The sequence below is a fragment of the Haemorhous mexicanus genome, chromosome 8, assembly GCF_027477595.1.
Source record: "Haemorhous mexicanus isolate bHaeMex1 chromosome 8, bHaeMex1.pri, whole genome shotgun sequence".
In the NCBI taxonomy this organism is placed as follows: domain Eukaryota; kingdom Metazoa; phylum Chordata; class Aves; order Passeriformes; family Fringillidae; genus Haemorhous; species Haemorhous mexicanus.
The window spans coordinates 15,932,489-15,952,723 of record NC_082348.1 but is presented as its reverse complement, the minus strand read 5'-3'; the positions used below and the strand labels follow the sequence as shown (position 1 = coordinate 15,952,723).

General features: G+C 59.5%; 1 protein-coding gene across 1 annotated transcript in view; it reads right to left on the bottom strand.

The window, feature by feature from the left end:
• Positions 1–17,769, bottom strand: part of ASIC4 (acid sensing ion channel subunit family member 4) — a 28,669-nt gene extending 10,900 nt beyond the window's left edge. Inside the window, exon 1 of the mRNA XM_059852919.1 lies at positions 16,550–17,769. Within this exon, the coding sequence (XP_059708902.1) occupies positions 16,550–17,125 (576 nt within the window). The 5' untranslated portion in view covers positions 17,126–17,769. The remainder of the gene's footprint in view (positions 1–16,549) is intronic.
• Positions 17,770–20,235: the final 2,466 nt, after the last annotated feature.

Sequence of the window (20,235 nt, the reverse complement as noted above, 5' to 3'; positions counted from 1 at the left end):
TGCACAGACATGGCAGCACACTGCGCACACATGACAGCCTGTGGTAGCAGGGAAAGTGCCATCATGTAATTGTGCTTTCTACTCCTGCTGCTCCTGGGGGGAATTTGTCCCAGAATCTCACTCATTTCCAACCTAAATTTATTCACGGCCAGTTTTTACCATTTGTTCTCATGCCAGCATTGTCCCTTAGCTTAAATAGCTCTCTTTCCTCCCTTGTGTTTACTCCCTTGATGTATTTATAAACAGCAATCCTATCTCCTCGCAGTCTCCAGCCTGCCAGCCTTCACGTGCCAATCGCTTCTGGTTTCCTCTCCCGATTCAGCCTCTGCCTGCCTGCACAGCCCGGCTGCCCAGCACAGCATCAGCTCTAGCTGTCAGCCCTGCCTGCCCAGGGCTCACACAGAGCTCTGCCCCTCATTCCACAGCAGCCATGGGGCAGTATCCCAAGCCCTTTGGGACTGCTGCCCCAGACAGGGCTAACCTGCTCCCTGCAGATCTCCCGGCAGCTTGTGCTTTCATACAGCTTGTTTTCATTTTCAAGAATCCACCAAAAGTGACACCTGGTCAGGTGAAGGAGCCAACACCAAGAGAATTGCAGAAGATGAAGTGCCAGTGGCAAAGGCATGCTGCAGTGCAGGGCAGGGATACGACAGGGAGGGCTGGCAAGAGCAGTGAAATGAGGGGGCAGGGGCTGGGGAAGTCCACTTCATCCTGTTGGCAACCAGAAAACCCCTCTGAGTTGCTGAGCATGCTGCCCACCTAACCTGGTCTCTCCCTTAGTACGAGTGGGGTGCTGGAGCTGCAGAAAGTTTCTGCCCCATGTTTCTGCCTCCTGCTTCAGGAGGGGCTCAGGGTTCCCACGGGAAAGACTGCACCAAAGCTGCATCCCCAAAAATTCCACAATGAGTTTGTCGAGCTGCCAAGACACTCCCTAGGTTGGGTTTGGACTGTGCTGCGCAGCAATCCTGCCATCACTCTGTGCACTCTCCGGCACTCTCCAGACAGCTTCCCACCCTCAGACACCCCCGCGCCGGGCACGCCAGCCCCGGGCACACAGCACAGCACGCTAGGGATAAGCACTGGGATGGGCTGCAGCTCAGCCTCCCTGCTGCAAACCCAGCAAAACACTCACATACATGGACAGCAATAATGATGGGTTTGGGTAGCGGGCTCCCCTTGGCAGTTGGAGGAAATCCAGCACCATGCACGGTACTGTACAGACACAGCAGGCCCGTGCCACTTGTCCTCAGGACCAGAGAAAGATCCCCAGCCCTGTGGTTTCATAGAGATGTAGCACTGAGCCCACACGTCTTGCAGGCTGGAGGAAGCAGGGAACATCAAGGATACCAGAAAGCGGGGTATACAATGTCCCCGCGGCTCCTTTGTGGAGCTTAGGCAGCCTCTGTTCTTCGACTGTTGTCGCCTCGCAGGAACCCCAGTACATCAGTGCCTTTGCATGGTGCTGGTTGGACGCTGGTGGCTTTTGGCTGCAGATCCTGGGCACTCCCGGCCCTGTCTTGCTCTCCTTCGCATGCGGGGCCCTGCGGGGATGTGGCCCTGCATTCCCCCTTGGCTCCGCGGGCAGCGCATCCCCCGGGGACCGCTTCTGTTTGAAAGCAGCCGTACAGGGAGCTCTGCCGCCCGTCCCCAAAGGGTTAACAAGCAATTTCCTTTGCTGACAGCTCGGAGACCGTTCTCTATCGACTGCGGGAGAATAAGAGGGGAGAAGCAGCGAGATAAAAAGGCAGCAGAGCTGGCACCGCCTGCTTAATCCCAGCGTTTAATCTGCTGGGGCAGCGCAGGCAGCCTTATCTCGCCGTCCTTCTGCTGCTCCATCTCATTACTGCTCCCACGGCTGCCGGGAGATGGGGGAGCTGAGCCGAGGAGCGGGGCCCGGGGCAGGGATGCCGCCTGCCACCCCGCTCAGCAGCCCCCGCTCCTGGCACCACCGCGCACCCCTCGCTGCCTGGCCGGAGCGGGGGGAGCACACGCGGGGATGGGTACACAGATTGCACCCACGAAGCATGCTGCTCACTCCAGGCGCTGTCACACGGCCTCGGGGACACACTGCCAGTGTCGCACTCAGTCACACGTTTCCTGATCACTGAGCTCCGGTGGTCCAGCCAGAACGATGCCCAAGCCCCCATGGGCTTATGAAGGATGCAGGGCTCCATGGGACAGTGCGTGTAGAGCACCCTAGGGTCAGGACAGCAGCCAGGGCAATGCCATCTTGTTCTGCATGTGCCCTTCCCTCCACCCTCACCTATCCAGGTATTCCCCTGCCGAGTCCCAGACCAGGCCCACTCTTCCCACCATGGCCATTGTCCCTGGGACACACCAGCCTGGACCTGACAGCTCCCATAGCCTCAGGGCAGGGTTAGGCGGGAGGGGAGGGGGTCCCTCCAGCCGTGGCATTTATCTGTAAATCCACAGCACTGACACGGTGAAGATGAAGCCTCTGCTCTTGCTGGGTTGTCACGGGGGTTATCCTCCTGCCTACGGATGGGTTTGCACTGATAAGATTTATTGTCACCCTGGCGGAGGTGCCAGCACCTCACTGCGTGCTGCTCTCACAAGGCTGTGCTGCCTGCCGGGGGGTGTTGTGAGGGGGATGAGCAGCACCTCAATGAGCAGTTGCCAGTAGAGTGGGTCCCCAAACAAAACGAGACCCAGACATGACCATCTGCTCCCCGCTGCCGGGGCTGATGGGCTCCCTGCCCACCTGTTGCAAGGTGCCTCACATCCTCTCTGACCATTCCAGCAGGATGCAGGGGGATACTGGTCTCTGAGCTGGACCATGCAGAGCAGAGCACACATCTGTGCTGCCACAGATCTGCTGACGGTGCTGGCATTGCAGCTCCTGTCACAGCTCGGCAGCTTTGCGGTGCTTCTGCATAGTGGGGTGACCGGGACTCGCAGGGTTGCTGGGGCAGCCATGTGTGCAGCCACCACAGGCAATATGGCCTGGGTGGGGAGCGGGGGACGGAGAGCATCCTGTAGCCTGAATTCAGCACCAGAAGCTGGCAGGGTGGCTATGGGAACCAGGGCTTTGTGTACCCCCGTGCTCCAAGGTGACATGGGACGAGCAGGAATACCCTCAAAAGGGGAACTTGGCTCCTAAACACTGCTGTGCCATGATCCCTCACCTGCTCCCTGCTGCCTGCCCCCAGGCCACGCTCCCCACCACTGATTTCCCAGGGGCCAGCAGGGTTTGCCCTGAGCCACCTGGTGCAACCAGGCAGGGGCTGAACCAGGCTAAATCCCTGAGCAGCAGGAGGGGTAGCCACCTGTCAGCGTCCTCCCCGTCTCTGAAGGCATCACATAAGCCCTGCACAGCTCTCCCACCACCCTGCCCCATCCAAACTCCCACCTCTTCCTTTTCTCCTCCCCTCCAGCCGCTCACCCCAACACTGCTGTGGGCTTTGCTCTCTCTGACAACACGAATTTGACTCCATTATGTCAGAACTGAAGGAAACAACATGCAAGCAAACAGCCTGAGTGAGCCCCGGATCCTCCCCAGGGCCAGGGATGCACCCCGCTCCTGGGGGCCAGGAGGCCAGTCAGGATGATGGTGCAACCCAACAGCGCACAGGGAGTCCTAGTGAAGTGGGGTGATCACAGCTCAGTGGGAAAGGGCTCCTTAATAGCTGAGCCCTTTTAGCAGAGATTAGGGAGCTGCATGGCTTTGATCTTTGATTGCCAATTTGCATCTTGAAGGCGCTGGGACCTCATCCAGCCTCAGCGCAGCCCTTTGTGGTTATCTCGTGGCTAATGGATTTGTTCTTAATGCTGGAGCGTGCAGGCTAAAGGCTGATTAAACCCTCTCTGCGGTGCTAAATCAATGGAACAAACATGATAGGGGTTGGCTTTCCCCAGCCTGGGTGCTCCCGGGCAGAGGGACTGATCAAGAGAGCCCCATCACCCGGGCACTGACAGGGGATCCTTCCTTGGGGGAAGGGGAAGGTACTGGCAGGCAGGGACAACCCTGCAGCCCATATCCTTCTGTCCCTATTATCCCCATTATCTGCTTTCCATGGAGGTGATGGGCTGGGTGTCTCAGGACCCCCAAGACATCTGCTTCTCCTGCGTGTTTGGGCCACATTGCCCATGTACTGGTCCTTGGCACCTGCAGGAGCTCCTCAGTTGTCCTCTTCAGCTCCTCCCAGCCCCCAGGGCTTGCTGTGGGAGCAGGGACAGGAATGGGGTAAAGCAACCTGCCCCTGCAGCTGGGGACCTCCTTTTCCCCTCTTTATACCCCTTTGCCTCCCACACAAAGGGGAGCAGCACTGGCAGCTCCCACCTCTCTTCAGACCATTTCCCCTTGTCCCTGCTTGGATTCAGTGTCTCATTGCCAGGACTGTATGCTGCTCCCAGCATTCCATACATCACATGCTGGGAGGAGGTATATCTGTGCACACTTTCCATAATGCCTGAGGTGTCCATTGCATGGCCAGCTTCAAAAAAATACAATTCCCATTGTGTCTGCAGGCAACATGAACAGAGGGGTAAAAAAATGCACCCTGCTCACTCATGGCCAGGAACAGCTGGTCCTTCCTCCTAATCGCTGCCTCAGCTGTGGGCTTGGGGATGGGAGCTGAGCATCTGAGACAGGTAGGACTAAAGATTTGGGGACTAGAAGCTATGGGGAATAGGAGAGAAGATGAGGGTTGTGTGGCTGCAAGCTGGAAGGAGACTGTCTGAGAGCATTTTGCAACTTTTGCTTTTTGCAGGGCTCGTGGCATTGGCCTGGCTGCTGCCAGATCAAAACTATGTGTAGGTGACAGGAACCCTGATCAGGGACCTTACTCTAGAGCCCTGCTCCTGTGCTGAAGGATGATATATAACCTGCAACACAGGTAAGTTCAGAACAGCACCATGCTGGGAACCAGTCCATGGGGAAAAGGTGTTAAGCCCCCCATGGGCCCCAGACTGTGCCCATGCCAGGCTCAATCCTGGTGAGCAGCTGCCTCAGAGGCAGCTGAGCTGCTGCACGGCATGGAGCTGGTGGGATCACACACTCAGATTCCCATCGGCAAACCTCACTATTGAAACATCTCCTTTTTGCCAATATTTGCCAAGCACGGGAGATAAAGTGCTACAAGTCATCAATGCCAGCATTTCAGTCCACTAAGGCTGGCAGCTCCCAGGGGTGGGGGGGTCCTGCCAGCTCAGCCTCCCAATCCCACTGCAGCAGTGCAAGGAGAGCCAGGATCTCTCCACGCTGGTGCACAGCACCTCTGAAGCCTGGGATGGATGCTGCTGCCATGGGCACCACTGCCTCTACCACCCTGCCCTAGGCATCAGCACAGCCTTCCCTCCTGCTAGAACCCTCACCTCTGCACCATGACAGCCATCTCCACCACGTCAGCGTCTCCCTGAAGGCCTCTCTGCAGCACCAATCCCCTGGCTCCAGCGCTGGGCCATCCACTCCATGTCATACCAGTGACCCCAGAATCACTGCCCTGCCCTGCCTGCACCACACACCCCTTTCTCCCCCTTGCTCCAGGCTGCCTGTGCAGTCTCTGCAGTGGTCCATAAGAGGATGAGGCAAGACACAATGCCAAGATACAGCTCCTGGAGGAGAAGCCCAGAGCATTATCAGCACAGGGAGTTAATTAAGGTCATGTCAGGCGATAAGGAAACAGGATGTCAGAGCAGCAGCAGCAGCACAGGGGGGTCAGAGCTTGAAAAACTCCCTCTGAAAAGCAGCTCCACTGAGATGTGATCAGCCAGGTGCTCAGGGACAGAGCAGCTGTCGTGGCCACACAGGCAGGGCTCCATGTTTGACACTGTACATGCTGTACCATGCCCAGTACAGGATAGAATGGGATGGGATGAAATGGGATGGGGATGGGAATGGGGATGGGATGGGATGGGATGGGCAGGAGGCCTGATAATACATCATTTCCTGGGCCAGGAGAGCCTGCTTAACAGTTCTGGTTACTTCCTCCTGTCCTTATGAAGAAGCAATGCATCTTGGTGTGACCAGTGTCATGCCAGCAGGGCAGGAATTACTGTGAACCCCTGCCCATAATTAGCACATGTAATTGCAGACACTCTCTAATTAGCAGGATCTCAGAGCTGGGTATGGCAGACTGCTTGACAGTGCTTGCATTGCTCCTGCCTCAGACTGTTCACCCTCTTGCTCAGTGATGACTTCACCCCCGAGCCAGGCAGTGCCATGGGGCTAGGAGAGCCAGGCTGACCTGGCATGGCACACCACAGTCACCACAGCAGGGTGGTGGGAGCAGGCTGTGGACAGGGGGACAGGCATGGGGCACACACTGCCAGTGCAAATCCATCTTTCCTGCACAAATTGCAGCACGACCTGTTGCCCTGCCTTGCCGGGCAAGAGCTGAGCTGATGGGACATAATTAATACTTGCATCAATCTCAGCTGGATTTGCATAGTGCCCTCAGTCCTGTGCTGCTCACGAAGGCAGACTGCTCCCAGCCTTTCCCAGGAACAGCAGCACCAGATGCTGGGCTGGCTCTGCCTCCTCTGCAGGAGTCACAGCCCCAGCATGGCCCCTGACTTGCCCCCACATGCACCCTAGCCCTCCTTGCACTGCAGGACCCTTCCCTGACCTGCTCCAGCCACTGGAGCATTGAAGACAGATGGAGATGCTTCTCTCTGCTGTGGTCTCTCCCTTACTCCTTGTGCTATGAAGAAATTGTGGAGACAGTAGCTTGGGAGTGAAGGACACAGCAAATTTTGGAGGGCAAAGGGATAAGGCTGAGCTGCAAACACCCCCAGGCAGCTGGGAGGCATGGCAGTGCCCACCTCTGCATGCCCAGATGGACTTTAAGGTCCATGAGAGAAAGGCAGCATGCATAGACAATGCCTCTTTCCTGGAACACTCAGTTCCCTCCTCCCCAGTGATGCTCCCATGGCCCAGGTGAATTCCCCCATCCCATCAGTAAAGGGGTCTGGGAGGAAGAAGAGCCAGGGAGAAAAGAACCTGGGGTGGTGGCAGGAACACCAGGATGCAGGCAGGGACCACAGCCCTCACTTTGCTGCCCTGTGGGTGCACAGGCAGGTGGTAGAGGAACGGGGCAGTACAGGGATGTGCAGGGTGTCATTGACCCCAGAGATGACAGGCTGGTGACATGTCCTCGTGCAGCCGAGTGCAGGGCTTCTCCATGGCTGCTGACACCACTAACAGCTGCTCCCAGCCCCATGACACCGCAGGGACTGCCACAGTCCAGGCACAGCTGGACTATCGACGGATACAGGGCAAGACACGGGCACATCTCCAGTCCCTGGCCCTGCTCACAAGCTCTCTGTAGCCCCTGCCATCGATGTGTTCCACCCCTGCCTGACCAGAGGACCCACAGCATCTGCAGCACCAGCATCACCTTTAGCACCTGCAGCACCTGCTCTCCAGCCCACCCTGGACATGGGGGATGTGGCCACTGAATGTGACTGTGACCAGAGTGGGGATCACACTGATTGCAGCTGCCCAGATGAGTGCATCCAGCTCAATCAGAGCTCCACAGCCCTCCTGCATGCACCGGGCACTGGGAATTAAACCGCTAATGAGCTGCTGGCTGGAGGGCCGGCAGTTAGTGATTAATCAGAGGCTCTACTCTGACAAGGCTGTGCCTCCTCTCCCTTCCTGCCCTGCACATCCAAGAGCAAGTGGCCAGCAGTGACCAGTGTGTCCCTCAGACCTTTCTCCCTGTCTGTCTCAGCTCTCCAATACAAAGAGGGGTCCCCAACCTCCGTGCCACTGGAACACAGTGTCCACAGGTCCTTCCAGCCACTGGCTTTCCTGTCCCTCAGCTCCTCCTGCACTCACCTCCCCCAAGCTGCCATCAGGTGAGAACCTTTTGTTCTGCTGGAAGAAAACCTGTTGAGCCCAGCTGAGCTCAGCTGATGCTCATCATGTGCAGAGTGTGCTCAGGCTTCTGTCTGAGAGCCCAGAGATGGGCCAAGTGATCTGGAGGACATCTGGGCTTCACAAGGGTGGCAGGGGAGGAACAGCCATGCAGCCAGTGACATCTCCTGGGGACAGAGCAGGCACATGCAGCAGCCCTGAGTCCCAGTGCATCAGGGTGTGGGTCCAGTCCCCTGACTCAACCCAGCAGCACAGTGCCATTTGCCACCCTCACCTTCTGCCTTCTGCTGGCACAATGGTGGTGTGGTGGGTGATGGGGCTGGCAGAGCCCTGCCTGCGCCTGGCACAGCACACTGGGGCATGGGGGAAGGCTTTGCAATATGAGCAGGGGACAGCCAGCCACAGAACAGTGCAGGGAGCTGCAGGGAAGCTACTTAACCTTGAGCCTGCCTGCTCCCTGCTGGAACCCTTCATGGTCATGGCAGAGTCAGGACAGGGCAGGACATGGCAGAGGTGTCAGCACCCTCTGGTCCTCGCACCCTCCCTTGGCTGCGTGTCGGGGCAGTGCCTGGGAGAGAAGGCCAGCGACTGGCAAGGAGCAGGTTAGAGATGCATGTTTTCCCCTATTGCACAATTAATCATGAGAAGTTTTTCCTCCTTTCGTGCATGAAACAGAATTTGGCAGGGCGCTCTGACCACAGGTACTGGCTGCATGCTCTCCAGTAAAAACCCAGCCACATCTGGCTAAGAAATAACCTCAGAGCATCCCTGTGTGTGGAGGTGGAGAGAGACAATGCTGGGCCAGACAGAAAAATCCAGTGCGGTTTGGTTCACAGCCCCTCACGTAGTGAGCATCTTCAGCTCCTGGTGTTTGCCCCCCTTCCTCATCCCCCAGCACACACATGGCCATGTTGAGTTGTTGGTGCCTTCATCCCTGCCTGCAGGCCCTGTTATTTCAGTCATGGACATAAAAATGCCTAGGCAGGGACATCCACCCTGTAGCAGCATCCCCTGTCTGAGCTCTCATCCCACCCTGTCTGCCTCCCCCTGCCCACTCCATCCACTAGCCTGACTGGAGCCTCAGCCCATCCTTTCCCAGAGGGAAAGCAAGCTGAAGCCTCCCCAACAGCGTTCCAGTTATTTGTTATTGGAAAAAGGGGGAAATACGTTTTTCTACAATTATTGTTTTTTCCACCTGACTGGCTGCAAACTTGTTAATTTTTTTCTTTAATGTGTGAACAGTGTCGACGGCAGCTGCATGTCAAATGACTCTACGCCCTATCTGCGGGTCCCTGGCTGGCTTTCAGCACTCGCACCGCAAACATTGCCTTCTATAAATAAAGGCCTATATCTCATCAATGGCAGAACAGCAGAGCTTTATATAGTCGTCTTACATAAAACCGTCTCTCTTTATGGGCTTCAAACCATTTGCGTCACTTAGTGCAGCTCCGTAAACCTCCTTCTCCAGACACTCCCTCATGGAGGGAGACCCGGCACGGCTGCCCTATGCCCCAGGGAGGAGCTGGGATCCCCTCTCTGCCTGGGGCTGTCCCCCAGTGCCTTTGCAGGGCCAGGTGGCAGCTGCGTCCTTGTTCCCCTGCCCCACAGCCTTGGCACGTGCCTCCCTCCAGCCCGCCCAGCCTTGGCACTAAGTGCCAGGATGGCAGCCGGCACTGCCAGGCACTCCAGAGCTTGGGGATGGTTGGCCAAGGGCCAACATCACTCACCCTGCCCTTGTGACCCTGTCCCTGACACCTGTCCTGGGGCAGCACAGTCATGGATGCTGGGAGGTGCTCTTCTGTCCTCTGTCACTTGGGAATCAGGGACCCGAGGGCACAGGGTGACTGGGGACATGGTGCCAGGCGGGGGGGGCAGACCAGCTCACAGCAGCTCTAACTCTGACATGCAGGGAACACAAGCCTGGCCAGTGGCTTTCAACCCCACTGCCCAGTGAGCATCTGTAGTGCAGGATCCTGGGGGCTGCCCCCATGGCCACAGGTCCCAGCCCCAGGCTCCTGCAGTCCCCAGGGCCCCTGGCTCCAGAAGGCAGAGCCTTCCCTCCAGCTCGCCGCAGGCGCCCGCCTGCAAGCAGCGAGGGATCGTGGGGGGGTGGCGAGGGGGGCGGGGGCGCAGAGACTCCTACTGGGGCTGCAGCAATGCCGGCCTGCAGGAGGCAGCCCACACCCCTTCTGGGACTCCAGGAGCTGGGGGGGTACGGGGGAGGAGTGACAGAGCTCCAGAGACCGTGGTGACAAGCCCTCCTTTACCTCCATGACATCCCAGCTGACTACCCCAGGTGGCTGGAGCCAGAAGGAGAGGGATCTAACAGCATAACGGCACTGGAGCCTGTGGTGCACTCTGACCCATGGCTGTCCCCATAGCTGTCCATGGGACCCCTGCCATGGCAGCTGGCACTGGCATAAAGGACGGGGCCACAGCAATGCCCTTCAGCAGTGGGGCAACATGGCATCCAACCATGCCTCTGGCACAGGGCACCTGCACCCCAGCCAGCCCCGCCCCATGCCCAGCCAGCCATGTAGCACCCCATGAACCCCCCTGCCCCATCTGCCACCCTGCCCCCTGTCAGCCCCCCTGCCCTGTGTTCCCACTGCCCCATGGTCCCACAGCCCTGTGGCCCCAGGCACCAGCAAGCACCAGCTCCTGGAGCCAATGCCCTCTGCTATCTTGCCCCCATTCCTCTTGCAGCCATCCGAGGTGCCCAGCCCCCTCTGAAGCCAGCACTGCTGGTGCCCCACAGTCACCCCAGGGGTGCCCTGGCCCCAGGGGGCAGCAGTGTCCCCCTCCACGCAGCCTGGCACGTGGGCCCAGCCTCACGGCACGTCCCACATCCCTGGGGAGACACACCAGGCGCGGGCGTCCTGGCCGCTGGCTCCCCCCGTATCAGAGACAGGCTTATTAAGTGTGTGATATTAAATTACCCAGATAAGAGCATAAGAGCTTTTAAAGTCAATTCATTAAATATAATTATGAAGAGAGCTTTTTTATGCTCACGGTGATCCGATCTCAATCAGGGAGACGGTGGGAAAGCCGTCGGCTCCTCCAGCATCTCTGCTCTCCCGCTGCGTCGCCTCCGCACCCCCCTGCTCCCCCGCCTCACCCCCCTCCTGCAGGGAGCTGGCACCCACCACCATGGCCCTTGATGCCTAACCCACCGCCCTGGCACCCTCTCTGCAGTGTTGCTGCTGGTGTCAGTGCCACCCCACTTGGATGGAGGTGACATGAGGGTTTGCTAAGCAAAGGGGTGGGGAAGAGGAGGCAGTGGGTGTGAGATGGTTGGGGCAGTAGCATTGGGGTGGAGAGCAGCAGGGTATGGAGATACTCAAGCACAAGAGGCAGGGGTCTGGGAACTCAGTATAGGTTCTTCCCAGCCATAGATCCCCTTGTCCCCGTGATCCAGCCCCCTCACTGTCCCCTGCAGACTGGCCTCCTCAGAGACCTAATGATGCATCCCTACTCCCCAGGCGGGAAGGGTGCATGCTTGCCTCCCATCCCACATTTATTAATGGCACTTTGCGACCAATTAATACCTGCCAACCAGGTGGCACTTGCCCTGACCCACGGCTGGATCCCTCATGTGCAGCCCAGGTGACTACATGCCAGACCTTTGCACCAGGCACCCCTCTTGCTCCATGCACCCCCAGCCACAGCCCAGGGTGCAGCTACAATCTGGTTGTTCCCAGATTTATTGGGGGAATCCATGAGGAAGCAGTGGTCCCAAAGACACCTCATGACCCCCACACCAATAACGTCTCCCCAGCCATCTGAAAGAGAGTCAGATTGCCAAGACGCCTGCTTGTCCCCTTGTCACCCTGCCCCACTGTCATGAGGGACTTTGCAGTCACACCCCTAGGTGCAGCCAACCCCTTGTTCTCCCACCACAGTGTCCCAAAATCCCATTATCCTCAAATCCACATGCTTGCTGCCAGAGCCTGAGCCCCTGAGACAAGGAGCAGCAGCATGGCTGACAGGGAGCAAGGTGGGCTCCACACTGGGGTCCCTGCAGAAGGCTTCAGTGGGGGCTGGTGGGAGCAGCTACCCGCTGCTGGGAGCTGCTGGACTGACATTTATTTTTAGACGTGAATTGTATAAATTAGCATTTCTCAGCGGATTAAGCAGCAGGAATTGTGTAAAATTAAATGGCAACGAATTGCATTAAAGTCCCCCGTTTTCTGGCACAAACAGCGCCTCGAGCCGTGCCCAGGCGGCTCATGTGTAACAGCGCCGGAGATGGCGCTGCCGCTACTCCGGACAGGAGCACGGCCAACCTGCGACGTGCCTGCACTACCTGGGACGTAGGGCTGGAAATGCACAAGCACAGTGGCCAGACTGCGAGGATGGAGGGCTCCAGATGGACTGCGAGCCCCTGGGTAGCTGGCTCAGGAGCTGGGCTGGGACTGTAGGATGTGGATGCAGTTAGTGGAGTGCTGCGACCCAGATGGGCACAGATGGGCTCAGCTGAGCAGCTCACGGGCATGGGATCAGTGAGGGTTGCTCCAGCCTCTCCTGGGCACTGACACCACCAGCCCCAGCCCAGCCAGTCCCTGCCAGGCATGGCAGGACACCCATCACAGTCACGGCCATGTCACCCTCCAGAGGAGGTGATGCTGTACTGGGAACTGTATGGCACTGCCTGGCCCAAGAGCCACTCTGTTCCACTCTGTACCTGGAGGCCACTGAGCAGCTGGGGGAGGCTCAGTCCTGCACAGGAGTACAGAGAAAATGGAGTGGTTGGATGCCAGGGGCTGAGCAGGCACCAGGCAGGGCAGGGCAGGTGAAAAACAATCAGTCTATCTCTTTTACCCAGTAAAAAGAAGGTTGAAAATGTGACATTTATTAAGTACGATTCTGGTGGAAAGGTCAGAGAGTTCCCATGTCAGGAACAGTGGGAGAGCCTTGCTGGGAGCAGGCGACAGCCTGCTGCCCCCGCCCACCCCCTGAGCCAGGATCTCTTGTGTGCATGCGGAATGCAGCTGAGGATGTTGCCCGTCTCAGCACAGGGCTTTCCTCTCTGGGGTCTGCATGGGGTGCTGGGGAGATCCCTCACACAGCCCAAACCCGGTCAGGCAGGAGGCCTAGCATGGAGAGCCGGGGCCGCTGCCAACTCCGAGAGGCACTGCCAGCTCTCAGCAACCTCCCTGCTCCCCCCCAGCTTCCAGCCCCGGCACAACTGGCTTCGGCAGCCACACATCACAAACAAAAGGCTTTTGACAACGAATGAGGTTTTGAGAAAGGCACTGGGCTCCTTCCCGGCCGCGAGAGCGGAGGCTCCTGCCGCAGCCACTGCCGGCAAACAGGCGGGATGCTGCTGCCAACTGAGAGGGGCCCCTCCATGTGCTTCTTCCCACAGCCCCCAAACTCCTGCACACCCCATCTGGCTGTACCCCCATCTCCAGAGCACTGTCGGGAAGACTCCCACTTGCCTCAGTGACACCTGACATGGCCAGAGCTGGCCTCGGGTTGTGGCCGTACCGTGGTGCCAGGCAGGGAGGTTAGGGGGATGCAAGCCACCCGCGGCAGCTCAGCCCCCCGTGGGGACACTTCGCAACCCCCTGCTGAGTGGCATGTAAAGCACTCCATGGATTTCCTGCACCGGCACCCTCAGCTCTGCAGCTGCACTGGCCCAGCCAGGAGTGCTCCCCACCAAAGCACCCATCGGACAGCGTGCCAGAGGGGCAGGCACTGGGCAGTGCCCCGAGCACTGCAGGGACTAGGGGGCTGTGCAGCACGGCGCAGTTCAGTGGGGTCAGAAGAGGCTCTGCCAAGGCTCCAGCACGCCCCTCTAGCAGTCGGCATGGGGGCACATTTGTCAGCCGGGCTGCAGGGAGCCTCGCTGCGGCTCAGGGTTGTCCCTGCCGCTGGGGAGATTTACAGCCCAGCCGGGCTTTATTACATGGAAGATGCTTACGCTGGGGATTTTTTTTTTTTCCCGATAGTTTCTTAATTTGCTGTCCCATAAAGAATGTGGATTTGTGACGTTGAATAGGGGAAGATCATTTACCACTCACGGCTCTTACTTAAAGGATCCGCACGAGTTATTTATTGCATGAGCACGGGCTGCAAGCAGCAGTGCGAGGGGACATGCTCCAGCCCTGGCGCTGCTCCTGCTCCTGGACAGGCAGTCGGCGGCAGCCCCACAGCTTGGCCACTCTCGTGCTGAAAAACTTCCAGCCTCTGGACAAAGTCCACCTCATGCCCAAAGGAAAGGAAAGACTCCAGCACTCCTGCAAGCGTGGCTGCAGGGAAAGCTCCTTCCCTTCTCCAGTATCACTGGGGGACAGCCTCTGCTACAGAGGCTCCTCGCTGTGGGTTCGGTGTCCTGGGACCCCAAGCCATTTGCCCTGCTGGGATGTGCTGCAGTCTGGGAGCCCTCCATCACTGCTAGGACCTGCTGTGACTCACACACTCGCCCACAGCAGAGCAGGTACAAAAGCTTTCTGAACATGAAGGCTCACATGGGGACCCAGAAATGGGACCAACAAAGCTTGGAGCTCCCCACCACATGAGCAACCTGGGTGCTCCTTCACTGGGGCCACAGCTACAAGGCACAGGAGTGCCCAAGCCCACACAGCCCAGCTGGGACTCAACTCGCCTGCCAAGAAGCCTGTGTTGTGTTTCAGTCATTCCCAGGAGGCACAAGGGACCAATTTGGCTTAGGGAATGGGAGTAGAAGGCTCCAGCTGCAAATGGTGTCATGCCTTGATAGCTCCCACTGCTTAGCAAGGCTTTGGGATATGTCATGTGGCAGAGAGGTGTATCACATCTTCACCCATCCCTCCCCACACCCATGTCTGCAGCTTCTCCTGCCCCAGGTTCACCCCTTTGCTCCAGGCAAGTGAGAGGTGACAGGTACACCCCTTTCTGCTGACAGCTCCTGATGCCTCAAAGGCCAGAAATGTTGAGCTGTGGACAGGGTGGGTGGAGGATTTAGGAGTCCTATATTCCCTTTCTTTGGCCATTAGCCCACGGGTCAGCTGGCACTAGCCATTCTCACGCCTGAAACCTGCTCCAGTGCAGGGTGCCAGCACACCAGAGCCTGGCTGACTGGGCATCCCCAGGGCATTCTTGTAAGCATATGAGGTAGGCAGGCCAGCTGGTCCTGCACAGCCAAATGCTGAGAAACTGGGTCCCAGTGACTGTCCTGGTGGTCACTCTTCACTGCCACACAGCATAGCACATGCCACACACTCTGACCATGCTGTGGGAAGTCTGTACCACTTCATCCACCTGAGCTCTGCCCCACCAACATCACAGTGCATCTCAGCACACACCAAATCCCATTGCTACGCTGTGCCACTGCCCAGCACAAGGCTGGGCTCGCTGCCTCCCCTGCAAACCAAAGCTGTGCAGGATCCTCCAGGAGGATCCCAGGGCTGGAGTCAGCATGGCCAAGCCACGTGCAGGACTGTCCAGCACCAGAGCTTCCTTCTCCAAACCCTGCTGAACCACACTGCTCCCTGGCACACTCAAGCAGCTGGCATAGAGCAGGCACAGAGCCCAGCAAATCCCCAGGAGGAGCGGGGCTGCCCGCCCGCTGTGCCCCGCTCCTTCTTCCCACTCCACTGCAGTGCCCCCTGCCACCACCAACCCCCTGCACAGGGCAGCCTCCCCCCTCCCCCCGCAAAGTCTCTTTCCCAGGGACAGCATCACTGTGCACATTGAGCAGGCATTGTACCGATGGGCACGAAGTGAAACGGAACATGCTGCATCAGCCATTTCCAGCCCCACGGAGCCTCCTCTCTTTCCCAGTATCCTGCACAGCCCATGGCATCACACCCCACTCCCCGGCACGAACGGGGTCCGGCTGGCAGCTCAGCTCCTGAGAACGCGGGAGCCAGCTGAGCAGCAGCCCCTGGCAGCCGTAGGAGAGAGGCGGCTCATTTCCAGAGTCATTAAGGTCTGAAAAGGGTCCCATCAGGTATTCCGCCCGTTCAGCACATTTATTTTCCCAAACCACAGCGGGGATTTATGATTCCAGGCTCAATATTGGTGAGAGCTGCACACTGGCGGCGGTCGGCCAGGGGCTCTCTGCCTGGGCAGACTGGGCGCTGCTTGCAAGAGGCCGTGCTGCCAGTCCCGGGCAGTGAGTGGGCAGCCCCGGGCAGCCCCCGCTCGCCCGGCTGTAGCCGTGCCTCCAGAGCGGAGCGGCTCGGCGTTTGTGCTCGGAATGTGCACACGTGCGTGTGCAATGCCTGCAGTCCCCACATTTACACACATCCCAGTGCTAATCCCGCAAATGCAGGAAGGCTCCCCTGTGTGCAAAGGGTCTCCTCCTGCCCCCCTGTTCCAGCCCCTCTCGCTGAGTGAAGCACCCTGTGTCAGGGCACTTCGATCAGGGGGAAGAGCAAGCTGGAGCAGGACTCTGTGCCACAGCTTTCCCCCTGGCCACCACACACCCACCCTGGGGACTGCTGAACCCTGCTGCTCACCCACCGCGGCTCCTGCCCGTGAACCCCTCAGTCACAGACCTGCGACAGCCCAGTCCTGTGGCGCAGAGCCCTGCTGAGAGCTCCCACGGAGGATCCTCTCCCTCTCTCCGTGTGAAACTTGGAGGGAAACTCAAACAGAGAGAGATGCAAACTTCAGCAGCCGGAGTGAGCCAGGGAGCCCTGCTCCGGTGCAACGCGGATGGGTGGGTGCCCCCCGTGCCGGTAGGGGCCCCTAGGGAAGCTGGGCCAGGTGTGCACTCACCACAGTGAAATCGCGGGATGAGCAGTTCTCGCCGCTGAAGTTGCAGCTCTTGAGCATGTCGTCGAGTTGGTGGCCGGTGCGGTTGACAATGTCAGCCATGTCGGGGTCAGGGTAGAGCAAGTCCGTGGCCTTGTGACCATCCCGGTCCTTGGGGGGCAGGCCGGTCATGTTGGCCAAGTGAAAGATGTCGGCGTCGGTGAGAGCCGAGTGGCGGTAGCGGTTGATGTTGCAGATGGTGATGGCCGGGAACACCATCTCACGGATGGCCTCCTCATCCAGGGCCATGACGTGGGGGTGCTCCAGGTAGAGCAGCGCTGACTTGGCCGCCTGGTAGAGGAAGAAGGCGAGGGAGGCCAGGAAGGCAAATGCCCAGAGGGTCTGGCGCACGCCCAACCGTCCCGACCGGCAGATGTGTCCCAAGCCGTGCAGCGTGCTGGTGCTGGCAAAGGTGGCCAGATCCCGGGAGCGGGGCCGGGCAGGCTCCTCAATCAGGCTCTCCTTGTCCCCTTCTTCTTTCTCCTTCTGCTTCTCATCCTCTTCAGCAAATTTGATTTTACACACGATCTCAATCGGCATCTGCCCCGTGCAGCTGGTGTGCCCAGCCAGCGAGCTGCCCCCTGGCACAGGCACCGGCCGAGAGCCCGGCCAGGCGCTGGGAGGGGGTTCGGGTCCCCCCCAAGCCCCAGCACGGCACCGGGAGGGCCGAGCCGTCTCGGGAGGGAAGCGCAGCCCCTCTCAGCAGCTCCGAGCCGCCGCTTCCCTCTTGTCTCACTAGTCGATCGTCTCCTTGTGCCTTCGCTTATCAGCACAAATACAGCTGTCAAAAACCCCTCTCTCTCCTCTCCCTCGCTCTGTCTCTCTGCCTCTCTCTTTCGCTCCTCTCTGGTTAAGACCCCAGCAGATACAGGCAGCATTTAGGCATCATGTGCTAATAAAATCCAGGGAATACTTAATAATTCAAGACATGTCAACATTATTTCATCGTCAAATAAAGAGCAAGCGTCAGAGAAAAGAGGCAGTGTGAAGGGCCCGGCGCCTCCGGGGCAGGGAGCCACACTGCGCCCGCTCCCCAGCTCCGGCCCCGAAGTGCTGCCGGAGCCACTTGTTTGAATAGCTCGGGAGCCGCCGGAGCCGAGCCGTGCCGAGCGGAACCGACCCGTGCCGTGCCGTGCGATGCCGAGTCGTTCGTGCCGCGCCGCGCCGCGCCGTGCGATGCCGAGCCGTGCCGAGCCGTGCCGTGGCGGGCGGGGCACGAAGCCTGTCCCCCGCCGTCGCCGCTGCCGCCGCGCTCTCCGCCTGGCCCCGCCGTGCCCCGCCGGCCCGTGCGCCCCGGGGCAGAGCGCGGCGCGGCTCGGCGGGGGCGGGCAGCCTGCGGGCAGCTCGCCCCGCGGCCCCCTCCTGCTCGCCCGCCTGTGGACTCCTCCTGCCTCGGCGGCTCCCTGGCCGTTAACCGCCTCCCTGCCGCGGCCCGCCGCGACCCACGGCGGCCAGCGCCGAGTCACGGCCGTCCCGGTCCCGGCCCCGGCTCTCCCGGCGGGATTCGGCCGGCGAGACGCCACCGGAGCGGGGCTGAACACGGGGCGCCAGGGGTGCACTTTCCCGTGCCTCCCCACGGCCCCGCCGTGCTCCTCGGTGCCCCGGAGCCAGGAGTGCGGCAGTATCGCCTCCCGCGCCCCGTGTCCGTCGCCCCCCTCTCCACTGCGCTCGCTGTGCACCCGGGATGGGCTCCTCCGGCTTCATCTCTGCCCCCCTTCCCTCCCTCCCTCGCTGCTCCTCATTGTTCCACGGCAGCGCACAAGTGGGGGGCACCACAGGCAGGGACCAACTCTGCTAGAAAGGCTGAGCCGGGGTAGCCCTCACCCTGTCCTGCCCTGCCAAGCTCTTGCTCTTCCCGGGGTCTGCTCCCTCCAGGGCACGCTACCGTCGACCCTCGCACAGCCCCATCAGCACCCAGCCCCCGAGGCAGCATTGCCCTGCAGGCAGCGTGACAAGCAGGGTGTCCTCCTGCCCCGTCCTGCCCGCGGCAGTGGGGGTCTCTGCTAGCTGTGGCTCAGTCATGGGTGATGGGTTCAACCCTGAGGCACCAACCACATGGCACCTGAGTCTGTCTCTTCCCAATGCACAACACCTCTGCCAGCAAGTTTTGATCTCTCCCAGCTTCCTGCCTTGGTTTCACCAGCCGGTGATGGAGGGTTTGCTGAACCAACCCGCTCACCCACAAGTCAAGCAACCCTCTGTGACCCTGCCTTGTGGCACAGTGGTGGGAGAAGCACCAGCTCCCTGTCCCCAGAGCAAACCTAGGGCTGGGTACACCCCCCCCCCCAGCAGCAGACAGGGCTCTGCTGAGAAGGTGCGTGCCTGGCAGGGAATCCAGGGTCTCCGGAGGACAAGTGATGAGACAGCCGCCCATGAGCGCGACGAGAGGCCTCGCCTCTCCTCGGGGACTGCGCCGCAGGTCAGCATGACCTTCACTGCGCTGCCAATGCCAACGGCAAAGCTTTCCCCAGCCGTCCGGCAAGTGCACATGCATCTTCAATCTTCCCATCGATCTGTGCATGGCACACATGTTTCTGCCTCTCTGTGGGTCAATACAGCATGATAGGCTGCCTCCGGCAAGGAGCACGCACAGCCCCAGCCGCCTGTTTCTCCCTGCCCAGGGGATGCAGCATGCACGTGCCAGCCCTGCACCTCCAGCTCCGAAGGACGTGGTAGGAGTAGGCTGGGCAGGTGACCCAAGCGCTGCTGCCAGCACAGGTGCCCCAGCCACCAGACCCCAGTTGCTTCCAGAGGGACCTTTGGCCCCCTGGGGGATGCTTGGCCCATCAGGGACCGTGGGTGGAAAAAGCCTGATCCTGTGGCAAGGAATTTCCATAGAGCCAGCAATGGCCATCCCTTGGTCTTTGGTCTGCAGAGCTGGATGTATAGTCCCTGCCTGCACCTCTCAGGTGCTGTGGTGGCGAGGGACATGAGAGCATGGAGGGTCTGCCAGGCAGGTCACCCCATAAGCACAAACCCTGAGGTACAGGGCAAACTGAGCTGTGTGAGTGTGGGACCAGCTGGAGGCCAGTGTCCTGTGTGCTGGACAGTCATGGCATGGGAGCAGGACTGTCACTTGGCTCCCCACAGTACCCTGTCTCCCATACCAAGGTGATCACATCCCCCTGCTTTCTCTGTCCCCCATACCAAGGGGATCACATCCCCCTGCTTTCTCTGGGCATCTTCAGCTCCAATATTAACTGCCATCTGGACTGGGGACATGTTTCAGCACCATCCCCACAGCATGATCCCCTCCTGTGTGGCCAAAGAGGTAAGTCCTCTCCCATCCTCTTTCCTGGCTCTCCTCTCCTGTTGTACTCCACTCCTGCCTGTCCACCCAGCAAGGGCAAAAGGGTGTTGGGGACTCATCCCCTTGCAGCATTACCCAAGGCTAGAGTGCAGCCAGGGTGGCTTGGGATCAAGCTGTGCCCAAGTGAGTGGCACCCATAGCACAGGCCCCATGCCCAGCTGCAGCTGCAGGCCTTTTACAAGCCACGGAGAGAGGAGGACTATGGCTTCACAGCCAGGGAGCTCTGGAAGAGAAAGCATGCTGGGAAAGAAAGTGGGATGGAGGTGCAGGGAGTGGGGAAGCAGCATGGCTTGGGAAGCTGGGCAGTAGGGCTTAGGGACTGCTTTCTACCCAGACAAGG